This window comes from Falco peregrinus, chromosome 3, assembly GCF_023634155.1.
Source record: "Falco peregrinus isolate bFalPer1 chromosome 3, bFalPer1.pri, whole genome shotgun sequence".
In the NCBI taxonomy this organism is placed as follows: domain Eukaryota; kingdom Metazoa; phylum Chordata; class Aves; order Falconiformes; family Falconidae; genus Falco; species Falco peregrinus.
In genome coordinates, this window is record NC_073723.1 from 2,580,480 (window position 1) to 2,597,202 (window position 16,723).

A 16,723-nucleotide genomic window follows, 5' to 3' on the forward strand; every position below is an offset into this window, starting at 1 on the left:
AAAGCCTGGCAAGCAGCAGAAATCACAGCTCACAAAATGACAAGCACCTGCATACAGCATTACTTAAGCATTTTTTCGTGAAATAAGCACTAGTAAAAATGAATGGCTAGCTGACATTCATTACAGAAGCAAGGGCCAAGAACAAAAAGGCATTTTCCAGCTGAGTGCCTGACCATTAGATCATCGATTTTTTGGTTAATTCCTTTCCAGTACCTTGCATTCTCTACTATGTAGTGGCACTGCTCCAGAGGCAAAGGTATCACCGCCAGACCAGAGATGGCCTGAAAATTAGCACTCCTCAGGAAGGGGAAATAAGCAATCAGAGCTCAAGTATCTCACTTCCTACTGAAAGCGATAACTAGGCTATTACCTGAAAGGTCAGCAGCATTATGAAATTTCTAAGCATCCTTCCAAAGACAAGAATCGTTTCTATCCTGAAATGTACGTGAAAGCAGACATCGGCACCAGTTAGCAAGTGATGGTTCTGGGTCCGAACTCCAGTTTTACAGAGGTGCTTATCTTGCAGTATCAATTACATATATAGATTTAAAATAATTTCAGAGACAAACCTCTCCATGATGTTTATCTGTTTAGCATACCGAGTACTGTAAAACCCAGTGGAGGTTGTAAACAAACACTGGTACCTACATCAACATTGTCCAGTTCCACAACCAGTCCCTGACGTTACCACTAGCTCATTCATAACTAAATTATTCAAAAGTCATTATAAACAGCCCATGCCTTTCCTAGATAGTATGTCATTTATGTGATTCACATGTGTGGTGGTTTAAACTTCTAAAGAGATCCATAAATGCCAAGAATCATCAAAAACCACTACACAAACCTTAAAGGTAAAAGACAGGTACTGAAAATTGGAGAATATACACAAAATTTTGGAATGTTCAAGGCCAGGCTGGACGGGGCTTGGAGCAACCTGGGCTAATGGAAGGTGTCCCTGCCCATGGAAGAGGGGTTGGAATGAGATGATCTTTAAGGTCCCTTCCAACCCAAACCGTTCTATGATTCTATGAAAATGCTGGTTTTGAATCAAGCTGAGCCTCAATTCCCAGACTTCAGAAGTAGAAATCTTCCCTGTAACAGTGTGTAGCAAACACAGAGGCAAGAAGCAGCACATACGCATTCCCCATCATCATCCCCCAGGGAACAGAGAATCCCAAATTCCGCACAAGACTTGGATGGTACATAGAAAGTATGATCGGTGGCCATACACTGAGCAACAAGGGCGAACAGTAAACTGCTTTTTAATAACCATCATGTATCCTGTTCACCAAATAATACAGGGATCCAGCTGAAAAGCAGCCAGCAACAAAGTACCAAAAGATAAGCATCCATACAAGGAACTGAACTGAGATTTTAGTATCACCTATCTCCAGGAAAGCTTTAATTTTAATATTTATTAAGAACTGATTTTGCAAACTGAAATCAACATTAAAGTTGCTTCCCACATGTAATTGTGCACAGTTTGTTAAAGTACTATATTTTGGAATGAGTGCTCCTGTTCAGTGAGGTATGCATTAAGTAAATAGATCAAGCAGTGGGCACAAAGGCCAATATGAGAACTGCCAAGATTAGTTACTGAGTAAATTCTAACACATTAATTTTTCAAGCCATTCAAATACTCAAATATATTTGAAAGTAAGCACCAGCAAGCATACCTCTGAAAGATCTCGCTGTCACAGTGTTTTTAATTATGAAATGCATTTTCTCGGTTCGGTTTAGTACCATGAAAATGATCCTGTTGGTGGGAGCTGTTGAACATACATCACACTTGAAAAGCAGTACTTATGTAAGGATATAGGGTATCTAATTTTAGCCTTTTTTTTTTTTCTTTAGTAGCCTCAGACATCATTTACTCAGATTTTTGCCATCAGATGAACATCATGAACATAATAAATTCAAAAGCAGTCTAAAAGAACGTCTATTGTGAGCTTTCTGCACATTTCATAACAAATTCAGATTCTGTTCAAAATATCTACAGAATTGGGGGACAAAAGGGGGGAAAAGCATTCCCTTTTGTGTCACTGGCTCTGTTTTGTTTTTTTTTTTTTTAAAGCTGTCCTGCAGTTACAAAAGACGAGTACTTAAGAGGAGTAGGAGGTAAGTGTTCTCTTCTGTTCCAAACACCTTTAAAGTTACTTCAGCTGTTGCAAATATTCGCAAAAAGCATACAGAAGACGACCTGAAACCACTAGGCACTGTATGGTAACAGCTTTTTTAAGTAGCTACATGGAAATTGTCCACATCTGGGGGAAAATTAACATAAACCCCTAACTCAAAAATCACATTTTGCTATTAAAAGGAAGTGTAACAATGATATTTATCACAATACTCTAAGTGAGTTGTGATGTTGCTTTCTCAGGTGATGAGCAGGAATTTGTCATACATGGTGTGTTCTATCAAGGCTGCATAAGATTTATTTACAAGACAATGCCAGCTAAAACCATAGTGTTTGTAGAGAGCTTTATAGCAAGTGCAGGAGGCCACAATGCCTGTGAAGGACCTTGAAGGCTAAAGAAGAAAGAAAGTAAGATAAGGTTGGCTGAACGCCTGGAAGAAAAATGGGATATGAAGCAAGGCCGGAGTGGATGCGCGATGCCACGCCGGCAGCTGGCTGAGAACATGAAACTCACAGAGATAAGAAAGAAGAGAGAAAAAAAATGCAACAAGTTCAGTGTGTTTGTAGCTTAGTAATTAACCAATTATATGTAGCCAAGAAGTGTGTGAACAGTATTGATTAACCAATGATATTTTAGTACGTTGCGTTGTGAACAACAAATGAGGATATATAAGCGTGGGTTTTGGACTAATAAAGGGTCTTCTGGTCAGATTCAGGAGTCCGTGCCTCCATCTCAAGTGCTGTGTACAGAATGGAGAGGCACATCTGTGTATTTCCTTGGTCTTAAAAGGACAGAAGAGTGAGTGTTGCAATTAAACAACTGGTATTTTCTCCTCTGCTGGACTAAGAATAAAAATAAATTCAGGAGAAAGGTAAATCACCTTTTGAAGTATTTTACTGCATAAATAATTAAAAACCCAAATTGCAAGGATGTCATTCATACCAGTTTTCTGGCATTATCAGTCAAGAAAGTTTAATTCCAAATAGCATGCTTGTCAAACATGTTAAGAAAACATAACCTGTACTGTATTCCCTACCGGTACCTTCATATAAAATCATATGAGGTAATGTGTTCCATCTAAGCACTCCAGATGTCTTCAGGAGACTCGTCAAAACTAGACTAAAATCATTATGCTGGGAGAGCAGGCACTTGTCAAACACCCTTTTCTAGAGGTGAGTTTGGAACAAGAAGGAACTTACCTGTGTTCGTACACTGTGTGAGTGTACGCACATTATAACCCCTCTGGGTATACACAAGTCTAGAATGTTCCAGATCAACTACACCTTGCAAGCAGAAAGGATCCTGCCACGCAGTAGGAAAAGAAGTCCATGGTATGCAGACCTTTTCTGAGAATAGCTTAACCTGTTTGGACCACTCAAGCAAAACAACAGAACAAAAAAAAACAAAACCAAGAAAAAGCCAGGCAACACTGATGGAAAGAAAATGTTTTTTTCTTAATCTTCCAAGAAAAGCATGTAAATAATTTCATTTCTAAAAGAGCATCTTAACAAGAATTAAAATCTCATTCCTTAGTTTTTAAAATATTTCTCATTCCGAATACCATAACAGATTTTCAAAACCATACTTTTGAAACAAATGCAAGCAGGGTTGATGCAAAAAACATTTTCCTCAAAAGGTTATTCATGTGGTAACGTTGGATCAGAGCAAGATCACAAAGCAGGACCTTGCCCAAAGAGGGCTTCTAGTCAGCCACGCAGCCCCTTGCAGAGTCTCAAAGAAAACATGTAACAGGGCAGGTTGAAAGGATAGACCAGGCCTGGTTTTAACACAATGGCATTCAGAGCTGGAAGGCTCAATGAGTAGGACAGGAGTCTTTAAAACATGATGTCTTCAGCTTTTTAACCAGAACAGAACATGACAGATGTGCAAACACAGGGGCTGCAACTAGTTGGAGCTATTAGGAAAAACAAAAAAAAAAGTAATCCTTTTCAAAAACTTCAAACTTCTGTTTATAGTAATTGAGGAACATAATTTACATATCACCACAGCCATCTATTTATGAAGGAAGGGAATTCGGGTCCATGGAATGAAGTGAAGTAACAAAAGTACCAGACTTCATTTCTCTCTCTCAAAACCCAAAGAGTCTGACAGTACAGGGAAAACCTAAGGGAGAAAATGGATAAAGGAAATGGAAACTACTACGAAAGGGACCAAATACCTAATTGCTGTAACTCTTGTACTCCCTGCACAGAAGTATGCAGAGTGCTCGGAAAGAACTCTTACCTACATCTTCAAATATTGCTACACAATTCCAAAAACTATGATGACACTGAATTTAGACAAACATACCATTTTGTTTGTTACTTACCAGTTCTGTGTGAACTTTAAGATGTGCCTGGAGCTTGTATTTATCTGGAGTAGAGTAGTCACAGTGTTCTGTGGGACATTTCAGCAAAATATTACTGTGTTTCTGAATGACGTGACGCTTAAGGCAGTTTTTGGTGATGGAAGAATAATTGCACTGAGAGCAGTAATATAAATGTTCTCGAGTATGCGTACGAACATGCATGTCATAATGCACTTGGTACCAAAACAACTTGCCTGAAAATAAAATCAGACATGAAGAAAGTAATTTCTAAACAACTGTTAGTGAAAATTCCATTACATACCCAATTTTCTTTCAGGGCAAAACACATTGTTTGAATCCTGTCCCTTTTGTCTTTAATAAAAACCTGTCCTAAAGACCCTTCATTACTGAAAATATGTTTACAAAAACCACTTTTGTCTAAAAAGACTGTGTCGTATGTCCTGAAACAGCTTAACAAAGACAGCTTTAATACCTATCAATGATCTTTTTCCCAAGGAAAAAGTCCTTTAAATCTGTTCTATACAAAGAATCTGAACGCAACTGTATACTAAAAGTCTATCAAAATCAATTTTCTTACTTCCTTTCGTGTTACTCATTCCTAAAAGCCTTTCTGACCTAATAGCACCAAAAAGTACATAGAAATTCATCTAATGTACAATGCTATGGTGTTTCAAACTTTTCTTTAAAACTTTGCTTCCTTTCCCTTCTCAGCAATGAAGACTACACGATAAATCCCAAATTATTTCCTTTCCAGTTATGTAAACACAAAAAATTACAATAGAATAAATGCGAATGGTGCATTATTCCCATTTTGATAAATCCAAAAACCCAATTACAATCAGAATGGTCTTTACCTGATACTACATAATGACAATTTTCATCTCAAAAAACCTGGTCCAAATCAAGTCACAAAAATACACCAGTACATACATACATTTTGTACAGAATGTAAGTCATCATACATCCTCCCATATTATATGAAAAAGACTCTGAATTTTATACTGATCTGATAATAGGGCTTAAGCATTAAAGCATGGACTGATAAATGCTGATTGCATACCTCAATTTGCTGTGCTTGACCCCAGTGAAAATTATGAGGTGAGGAGAGGCATGTGGACAGAAATAATCTAATTCTATCATATTTCATATCAACAGAAAATTGAACCTAGCAAAACATTGCTTTGCTATACTCTGCATGTGGTCTTTTGAGAAGATTTGAGTCATTTCACACTATACAGCAAAGAATAAATCTTGCTGGACCCCAGAATCCATACTGAACCACAAAATTAATACTTCTACAAAGATACACAAATATATTGAACACTATAAAGCAGATGAGCAAGAAAAAATGTCCCACTGCCTAACAGTTAAAAAAAAGCCCAACAAAACAATAGAAGAACGTAATTCTACTGCTCCTTACCACAATATTCACATTCTAAGTCTCCATAAACCTTCCTTATCCTCTCACACAACTCTGTGTTCATTTGTCTCTTCTGCAAACTCTCCAAGATCTGCATAAAGGCAACAGCTCCGCTCCCACTGTCCGGTGTAACTGTGTGAGAAGAGGCTGCCTGTTGGCTGATGGCTGCATCAGCCTCTGGTGCTGGCACGGAGTTTGTGGTTTCTACAGAATTTTGAACTGGTGGATCGCTTGTTTCTGATTCACTAGAAGGAACAGACCGATTTCTCTCTTCAGAGACTGAAAGGTTCTCAGTCATTGCATTGTTGTGACTCAAATTTAAACTTCTGTCTTCAGACAGCAAAAGCTGAATTTCTTCACCCTGCTCATTTACAGAACTGCAGTGATCAACTTCCTCTTCATTTCCAGGAGGAACTTTTAACTCATCAGGACAAGTATCATTCTTCAGCAGAAAGCAATCTGACGCGACACAGGATTGAATGTTTGGGACTGCTATATCTGTTGTTTGACACAGCGTCTCTGTTACATTCTTGACCAAAGAATTTTCAAATTCTAAGGCAAGAACTGTATCAATTTTTAAGTCACCATTATGTTGACCATTATGGTTTATATCTGCAGCTGTTGTTTCACCTTTACAAGCAGATGGTTGCGGTGTGTTAATAGCATCAGTACTCCTGACAGTCAATTCATCTGCACTTTGTGCTAGCTGTTCACCAAGGGCTTCTGGCTGGATATCACCTCCCGGTTCAAGCAGGCAGAAACTCTGATTGATAGAGCTGTTAAAAACAGAAGTCTCCTGCAAATCTGCGTGCACATCTTTGATGTGAGCACGGAGTCTTACAGAACTAACAAATTTCTTCAGGCACACAGAACACACATACACAAATGGGTGCTTTCGAACATGAAGCTCAAGGGCTTGGTATTTAGTGGCTCCGTGACCACAGAGCTCACAAGCAAAGGGTCTTTCATCACCATGAACAAGCATGTGACGGTCTCGGTCAAGTTCATTTTTGAATTTGCGTTCACAAATATGGCAGTCATAAAGAAGTTGTCTTTTGCCCTCTCGTGTCATCAAGCGAAGCTCATCAAAAACATCTTTCACCTTTTTATCTTGAAGGTCATGTGTTTCCTTGATATGCTTGATCAAATTTTTAACATCAGAGTATTTTTTTTTGCAGAAGCGACAATGCTGCTTAATCTTTTTATGAACTCTTTCAATGTGGACTTTGAGATGGCCTTTGCTGAGGCAAGTGAACGTACAATAATCACAGCTGAACTTCTCCCCTGTATGTTTCCGCATGTGAACATTGAGGTTGGCTTTGATTGCACTGGCATAACTGCAATACGAACACTTGTAAGGTTTTTCATTTGTATGAATCCTCAAATGTGCTTGGAGGGAGTGTTTAAATTTGAACACCTTGTTACAGTATTCACAGGTAAAAATCTTCAGTTGAGTTGGCCCCAACCTAAAAAAACCCAAAACCAGTTATATATTACAATATTGAAAGTTGGTGACATAATTTGTCAAAATTTCCCTAGATATTCATAATGGACAGAAACATTCACTTTATTTTAAAACGGTATTCTCCACAGGCTTTTTAAATTCTACAAGTTATGCACAGATTATTTTCAGCTGTTCCTTTATTTGAAGGGCTCAGAAAATATTTCAGTTTCGTGAAAATGGACAGGGAAGCATTTCATTCATATTTTGCATGAACACAAATACAAGTACTTCAAAATCACCTGCTTGATTTCATTGCCTGTTCATATGGGGTTTGCTGAATGGCATATTCTTGATAACCTCTTCGTTGTGATGGGTCTTGAACTGTTGCCTCTGGAGCTGTGGGTTCACTTTCTTGCGGAGCAGCCTCAACGGGAACAATTTTTGTGGCTCCTAAAAGCAAGAACAAAAAATGCTCATTAAAAATATCATATCAAAACATGCATTGTCTATAACATAAAAGTGTAAACAGAACATTAAACTCTGTAATCACTACTTTAATTATTTTAGTTTCTGTTCTTAAATTCATGCGCATAAAATGATGGATACACTTCCAGAGGATGTCAGTACTTACACCACAGCTCTGCTTAAATAACATGCCAGGACTAATGATTCTGAGGGTTACTCATGGTGCTTGATGTCTGCTGTTATGAGATACTGCATCCAAATACTTCAGCCTTTAAAAAACCTGTATCTTTTGACAATGAAATTTTAATTTTCCTGTTTCTGCCTCATAGCACATCCCTTGAAAACTTCAGTCAAGCTGTTTAATCAGTTCCACAAATAGGGCTGGGGAAAAGATACTGTTTGGTCTGTATTTAAAAGTCTGCATATGTTTTCCTTAAATCTTTTACTGCTTACATTTCGGGGCATACTGCCATTCCCTCAGAATAAAAGAATATGTTCCATGTGCACTCCTCAATCTCTATCAGAAGCAGGAGTAAAGAGACTCCTTCTACTGGATTTCCAAAGATCAGACTCTGTCCCTCAAAGCTTTACAGACAATACAGGCAAAAATGAGCATATTTTGAGATGTGATCTATTTGAGATTATTTAGCTAGGTGTTCTTTACTTTCTGAGCAGTGACAAAAAAACTTAATGTCAGGCATCCGTAGTTAGCATTGAACATAATGAAAATTGATATAAACATTAATTTCCACTGGAAAAAAAAACCCAAACCTGATGCATACCAAACCAAGCCCCCATAATTGATTGATCCCCTCCTTTTCAACTTATCTGTCTATAATACATCTATACATGTGTTCAATGGGAATGCCATTATTTTCAAAAGTTGAATTTATATGTATTTGTATATTTACATACTTGTTCACATATAAATATTACAATTATATACGTATTTGTGAAATCTTCATGTTCTACTAACAAGTATTATAGAAAAATCTTGGAAAAAATAAATTTTGCTTTCTGGTCTGATAATGGAAAATTAATAGTAAATGAGACACACCATATACTAATTAACAAAAAGAAAACAAGACATTGAATATGTAGTAATAGATGAACACCCATCCATCCTAGGAAAAAAATATTACAGGACCTGTAATTAAAGACTGTTCTATCATACACTGGGGACAGGGAAGCACGAGAGGTCGCACATGAAAATATCTTTGAATTAAATAGTGAAGTTAACAACTTCAGGTAAAACTGAAATTTGGTAAGTTTCCCTTTATATTTTTTCCTGGATATTACATTAGTATCTGATCTCATTTCAATTCACCTGATTAGAAGGCGGGGGGGAGGGGTGGGGGTGGGGGAAGTACAGTACAGCTTTGTGACAGAGGAAAGCATTTACAATAAGGATCACAGAAACCTGAAACATGAGAGCCTAGAAAGCAAAAGACAGAGTCAACATACTCAACATATTTTTAACAGATTCTGTTATTCATATATTCTCTATATAAAATGAAACATCTGAATAGAAAGAAGTTCAAAGAATGATGCATGAGCGTTTCCTTTAACAAAAGGATGAAATTAATTCTTGCTCCATTGCAGAGCATGTTGCTGAAGATATTATTTACAAAATATATGCAGTATTAACATGCGGTCTCTGAAACAGCAATTATAAGAACAACAAAACTAAACCACAAAGAGTACAAAGTCCAAAGAAAACTAGCTGGTTAGCAAATTATTAAATCTAGTTTCCCTAAAAAAACTTTTAGCCTGTAGACCACCAAAAAGCTTCAGGAAAAAGGCAGGTAGAGTATATGGGAAAAATCAGAAGTAAGTGGGGGTTACTCAACAACATGTGTGAAAGACTTAAAAGATATTAAGTGGGGGAAAGCAGTGCTATAGACAAGGGAGAAAGATGGAGATCCTGTGGGTCCTTCAGAGTGATTTAAAGTGGGAAACTGAGATATTTTGAGAAGAGGCCATTTGCAAGTGTGTAAGGCTATTGCAGCCTTTTGTATCAGATGGGATGTCAGCCAACACTGCAACTAAACAGACTGTAATACCTCTGCCACTCACTGAACTGGCTGGATCTAAAAATGGCTTTTTTTGACTGTTGTTTTTTAATAATGCTTTCAGTTCTGTACTAAAGATTCTGCCAGTTGATCAGAACTGGTCTTCCAAGTTTTGAACCCGAATGTTATCAGAATATTTTAACTTCCTATTCCCTCTGTCACTCCCTCTCCCACAAATGCCAGGCTGTCCAGCAGGACCGCACCTCCCAAACTGCGCTGTAGTAGCCCAGCGAGACGGGAGCTTGTCATTACATATACAGGAGACATGGTTCAATCAGTGGCTTCAGTAGAAAAATGATAAAACAGACATTAGACACCGGACTAGTGTTCCCATAGTTCAGCGTTTCTAAAACAGAAGCAAATTCTTCTATATTTAGAAAGACTCAGTTAAAAAAAAAAGGACCTTGAACTGCTCTGTATGCATGGCCAGCTCCTTCAGACCTCCCATTTCTGGAATGTAAGGCAGATCCTCAGTAATGCTCTGCACTGAACCTCCTCTGTGCCCTTCTGCCTTGCAGGATGTTCGAGCACTTCCTGCTGAACTGTTTAACAGACTTTTGTGCTACCAGTATAACTTTTCAATCACCTAAATTAGGTGAACTAGGTAAGTACTAACTCACCAGTATTTTGCACGCTTGGATGGATAGCAGACTCCAGGTCATCCTAGTATTACTGCTTCTAAATTCCCTCTGCAGTTAATAAAGACAAACGACTCAAAAACCTAAAGAGGGAGATCCAAGTCTTCAAACATACTGACAGAGTACTTACAGTAGGCAATTATGTCCCCTCATGTTAAGTAGTTACTTCCTACCCTTAGAAGATACAGAAGCACTAAGAAACATTAGATGCCTTCAGCCACTGGGGATGCTGCCTAAGTATGTAGCCACAGCAATCACTGCTGTACCATAAACTAATGACTAAAGCATATGCCCAGAAAGTGAGAAAATTGGTTTCTAGGCAGCCTAGTAAGTAGTGAACCCACACATCTCACATCCAGAAAGAACGCTCTCAACAGGCTAGGGAGAAGCGTAAGAGCAAGGCAAACGGATACAAGGTCTGGTTTTCCATTAAAAATACCATATGCCAATAAGGAAGATAAAAGCTTTCATAACTGTTTCCCTGGACAATCATTTCAGGAACACAAGTATCAGGAGAAAAAAAGAGGTTAACTGTAATGATCATTTCTTTCACTAAAACCCTTCCTCCAGCACTATTCTATCTTTATTTTAAATGCAAAATGGACTTCAGTTTACTAGACTGATTTTATGCCTTTTGCTTTCCTCTTTTCAGTCAATATCATCTGTTCTAAATAAATCTGCTTTAAGAGTAATAAGATTTGAGTTCCTCATGACATTCTGACAGCAACTGCTGCAGATAAGCATTACCCAGCATGCCTTATCTCTGGCTCAAACTCAGTGATGGCCTCTAATCTCTTACAGTCTGCCCCTTGGAAAAGTAGCTTGCCCTTTACTACAAAGCTCTCCAAGACTTATCAACACCCTAAAAGGTAATCACAATGGAAGGAACGCTTAGGAATGGATCAGAAATAAAACAGGAGACAACAACCACCAAATTCCTACTAAAACCCAACTGAATTCCATGAACCTCCTACAACTTCAAGTACGGGCAACAAAAAAGGATACAGAAGAACCAGAAAACAGTAACAAAGACAAAATCAGAAGTATTTTGTTTGGAAAAGTGATATGTACCTCAGAGACCTTCAGCTTGGAAGAGAGATAAATGCAACAGCTTGGAAGAGAGATAAATGCAAGAGGAGTATCAGAAAGACCTCTAAAATTAGCAATACTGTCAAAAAAGTGTGAATAGTCATTATCTCATAAACCATGAACAAAAAGTGGTTTGAAGAAATAAGCAGCCAGCACTCTTAAAACAAAACGAAAGAATGTACACTTCCACCCTGTGTGTAATTAAATTATGGAACAATTACTGCACAATGTTACAGAGACTGAAATAAAAGTATTCAAGAAGGGATTTAGACAAATTAATAGAGATGTATTAAATATGATGATCCAGATGCAACTACCAGCTCAGTGGCTGCCAGAATCTGGGAGGCTTTACATAGCAAGTTTCTTTCATCCTTCCTGTAGAGATGCTTCAAGCCACCTTTAGAGACAACTGATCTGACTAGATGAACCCTTATTAAAAAGAAAAAAAAAAAAGCACTGTAGCTTAAGGTTTTTTAAAAAATTCATAATGTAGGTAATCTGGTCTGCATGGGTACAATAATTTGCTATGGGTATGAAGTAAATATTTGTTTCTTACAACCTCTTCTTGAAGGAATCTATTTTTTCAGTTTCTACAATACCATATGGAATGGGCTTCAAATGCATACAACCCCTGGTACGAGAGTTCTGAAAGTGAAACCAACAGAAACTAACCCTAGCCATAACCCCCCAATGTTCCCCATGCAAACCTACCCCTCACCCCCAAAATAAAGCTTAAAAAAAGGCAAAACACCCTCTTAATATTTTTATAGGCTAGCTCACCATGAGGTTAAACACACTTTAACTCGGACAAAGAAATAGAAACATAGGCCTGTGCCTATAGGAATGAAGATTACTATCCCTTTCAACAGAGCTGGACATTAGATTGGCTGAGCTAAATCCATCTGTAACCCCACGGTAACACAGATACCTGCTCACATTCAGAGGGAAAAGCTCTAATTTTCCAAACCTTGCTTAATTCCACAACATCAACAAGGTTAGCTTTTCTCTAGCCCTCCATCAACTACACATTCGTGATGCCTTAGAAATGCCAGCACAGGAGTTTACAAAGATCAAGAGGATCAGAGAAGGGATCTGGCTAAGATCAGCACCATGTCCCTCCTTTTGCAAATACATAATTAGTTTTTTGGTGGGCTTTACCACACAACTGCATAAACAGGCAAAACGATCCAAAGAACAGGAATGTGTGGCCAGGGGCTGGGGCAAGGGGCGTGACAGCAGCCTATACTTACTGTCCCTGCTGCTTTAAAAAGGAATACCCTGATCCTCCTCCTTTCTCCTGAGATACTCATTTGGTCACTACTTTCCCTCTTCCCACTTTTGAAACTTGCATGGCCCCAATGTGAGTCATTTCAGTAAGCAAAACTGGTAGAAAACAAATTATGACAAAGAAAATGTGTATGTGTGTGTGTATGCATATGTATGTGTATATATTTTAGCAGGTTTTTGAACCAGTTTCACAGGCTGACACAAGCACTAGTGCTGGTACACGAAAGGGGAAGTGAACCGTGAAATCAGAAAGAAGCAGGAAAGTTCCCTTGGCAACAGTCTGATATTAAATCCACTCAGATGTGTCATAAACCCACAACCATCGTTCCGTAAGCTACAAAAAAAGTAATCTTAAACAGAAAAGACTGTTACCAGTTACACTAAGTCAGTCCCAAAATAGTAAGCAAAATAACAGTATCCAATTTTCCCTGCTTCCTAAAAATCTCAATGGGGGAGGGCACCAAGTGTTCATACTTGGGTATAGTAGCAGGGGAACACTGGCCTTTTACACGTGGTGGTTCCTCAGTGGAAATCAGGGAGAGAAAAACTGGCTGAGTGTTATATTAAGAACTTGTAGGGGAAAAAAATCCAACTCCTTTAGAAACCAAAAAACAATCAGCATCAATGTTTTAAATATTTCACACAATTTCTGCGTATCTTGAGCTCTACCACAAAAAGCAAGAATGGTACCATTGACTGTCTTCACAGGAACTTAAAAGAACTCTCCAAGTAACAATCTGAGTCTTTAAAATATTACAAGACACACAGAAAACCAATTTAAATGTTCAGAGTAGAATCTCCCCTGATTCAACCTAATTGAGCATGAATAATAAATTGGTTTTGGAAGCCTTGATGGTATTACAGAATTTAAACATGGGAAATAAAATACATAAAAAAGCAGAAGACTGAATATTTGGCAGAGTTTATTCGCTGGTTCTTAAAAATAGACTATGAACAAAAGTATCTGCCATTCAAAACAAAGTAATTTTAGCTGTGCATATAATTGTAGTTCTTCGCTCTCATTCTTAATTCCAATGCTTACAAAAATATGTACTGTGTTTAATCTGGTACCTGACATACGTGTTCACGAACACAGCATTCCCTCTCTTCAACATCTTTGGGTGCCTCTTGTTACAGAATCATAGAACGGTTTGGGTTGTAAGGGACCTTAAAGATCATCCAGTTCCCACCCCCCTGCCATGGGCAGGGACACCTTCCACCAGACCAGGTTGCTCCAAGCCCCGTCCAGCCTGGCCTTGAGCACTGCCAGGGATGGGGCACCTGTGCCACTGCCTCACTGTCGCAGCACTCTCCAAACTACCAGCTCCAACAAGGTCTTTTACCATCTCATACCAACATACTGGGATCCTCCACCATGTGTCAAAAAGCTGTTGTCAATGCTCTGTAGGCACCCTCCTCTACCACATCACATGCTTACTACATTTTCTTCAATATCTGTATTTACTATTATTTCATTTACCTCTTTAGGTTTGTTTCCTAAGAAAATGGGTCTTTGATTGCACTGTCTACCATGTCTCTCCTTCCTCTCTTGAAAATTCTCCTATCCTCGCCAGAAATTTAAAGATCTCAAAGAGAAAGATTCTTACAAGGTTTATAAAATTCAGCAACTAGAGAGAGGAGACCCCAATTACAGGTCTTCCCAAAAGCCTTGAGGAAGGGAGGATCAGTGCATAAATCCATACGAACACCTATATGAATCCATTTACTAACACCTTCATGAGCCCCTTAACCAGCCATTGCACGCTCACGTTCGCCCATACAAAGGAGGACAAGAAGGCAGCATCACATATGGCAGTGAGGGGAATGGGCACCAGGATGGGGAAAAAGCTACATGCAGGGGGAAAGAGGCAAAAGAGGTGGGAGACACAGCAGGAAAATGAGTGTCTAGCAACAGCTAGGAAAGAGCCCAGGGTTACATCACACAAGAGAAAGGGGCCTGCAGTTAGTGAAATGAAATGGCGCAGACCTCAAACCACCCTGAAGCTGGGTCCCCACACTTCAAGTGCTCACCAGTCCTCTTCCACTTTCCACTGTATTTACAATATCGCAAGACAAATTTTTAACAGCTCAGCTGAAGTCCAAAACCCTGTGTGATGTTTCTCAAACAGTGAATGTGAAGGTGTTTTTCACTTACCTTCTAAGCACACAGGCTATTAGCAGGTGAGCTCATCCAGTTTCCTCTTACCATTGTAATTAGAAATGAATTTTAGCAAACTTTAGCAAACAAAAGCAAATTCTGCATTTACCAAAAAGTCAAAGCATATCACAGATCTCAACATCAAAAGATATCGAACAACACAAAAAAATTCAGCTAACTTCCAAACTACAACAATAAAATAAATATAAACATTGTAGTTGTTCTGAGAGCTGTAAGCAGAAGAAATACTCAGAAACGTTAGCAATAATGAAAAGGAGAACAATAAAACTGCAAAGCTGAAAATAATGCACAGAACTGTTAAAAAGGGATCCTGTCAGTCAGGTGAGTGAATGGTTTATATAAACAGGCAAATGCACGTCTAATTTTAAAATAAATAGTTTGAAATTATTCCAAAATCCTTTGATGAAAAGGTACTATAGAAATTTAAGGATTAAGAATATTTTAATCCTTATATAGAGACTTTATTTGATTTGCAAATATATATACAAATTTTCTGCCAAATTATTTGTATACAGAAATATTAAAGTTATATATATACTAAGCTGTGTGTGTTTTCATAAACAAATTTACATTTATCATAAATATATACAAAAATCAAGGGCTGTAATAAAGATATTACAGGGGAAAAATACTTTCCTGTCCTTTGGACACTGTATTTTTCATTTTCTTCTTTAAAACTATTCACAGACTAAACATAACTGATGTTAGTGCAGATAACTACATCCAGGTCCAGCATTTGTCATACCTATGAAGAAATGTGCCGGCAGTTCTAAAATTATACAGCTGTCAGATACAGAGATTCTGTATCAAGTTAATCAAATCATACTAAATACTTTTCAGCTAATAAATACCCCAAGCAGTTAAGTCTTAGACCAGTGACTATTTTATACAGTGTTAGCATGGGCAAAACCAAATTTGATTATATAATCGGTGATTCTGATTACCTGGAATAGCTTCATGGGCTGTCAAAACCACACTTATAATAGGATTTTTAGCTCCTGAAACTTGTTCAGTCTCCTTAGTTGATGGTGTTTTCTCTGTTTTCTGAGCTCTGGACCTCTTTGGAGTTTTTTCTCGCTCATCTTCCTTCCTGTCAAGGTCAACGTCAGAATCATTACCTAAAGAGTAAACATCAAAAAGAATGTAACTATGTACAAAAGAAATGGGGTAACACAGTCACTACCACCACAAGAAAGAATTAGAAGAAATTAATGCTACTCTAGAAAGAAATACATGTAATCATAACAAGACGTGCTGGACAAATCCCTAAAAGGGAGTATTTTCCCTCTATTTAATAAAAGCAGTGTGATACTTACACAAACAGAAAATCCAGACAAAAAATTTAAAACTTTTCAAAGTTTTCTGAGCGTTTCTGGACCCTCAGAAACATTTGTGTTTCTAAATTATCTTAATATTATTGTGGATCTTATTGAAAATTCTACAAACTTTGTAGAATTTCTTATGATTTCACTATCAATGAAAAATTATTTTTCTCCTTTCCATATGTAATTGTTCTGATGACTTCAGGATTATTTCTTCTAGTACTGGATTCATTATCTATCTTATTTAATGGAAAGTCTTCAAACAGCCTCTCTGGATTAGGCTTTTTTCACCCACTGTTACTGTGAATCAATAGCCAGAAACACAATTTTCTTTCACAGA

General features: G+C 37.9%; 1 protein-coding gene across 4 annotated transcripts in view; it reads right to left on the reverse strand.

The window, feature by feature from the left end:
• ZFAT (zinc finger and AT-hook domain containing) overlaps positions 1-16,723 on the reverse strand; it is a 145,095-nt gene that overhangs the window by 45,376 nt on the left and 82,996 nt on the right. For all 4 annotated transcript variants that reach the window (XM_055798403.1, XM_027786479.2, XM_055798402.1 and 1 more), the window contains exons 4-7: positions 16,006-16,179; positions 7,631-7,781; positions 5,888-7,353; positions 4,468-4,700 (exon numbers count right to left, since the gene is read on the reverse strand). In XM_055798403.1, coding sequence (XP_055654378.1) covers positions 4,468-4,700; positions 5,888-7,353; positions 7,631-7,781; positions 16,006-16,179 — 2,024 coding nt within the window. The remainder of the gene's footprint in view (positions 1-4,467; positions 4,701-5,887; positions 7,354-7,630; positions 7,782-16,005; positions 16,180-16,723) is intronic.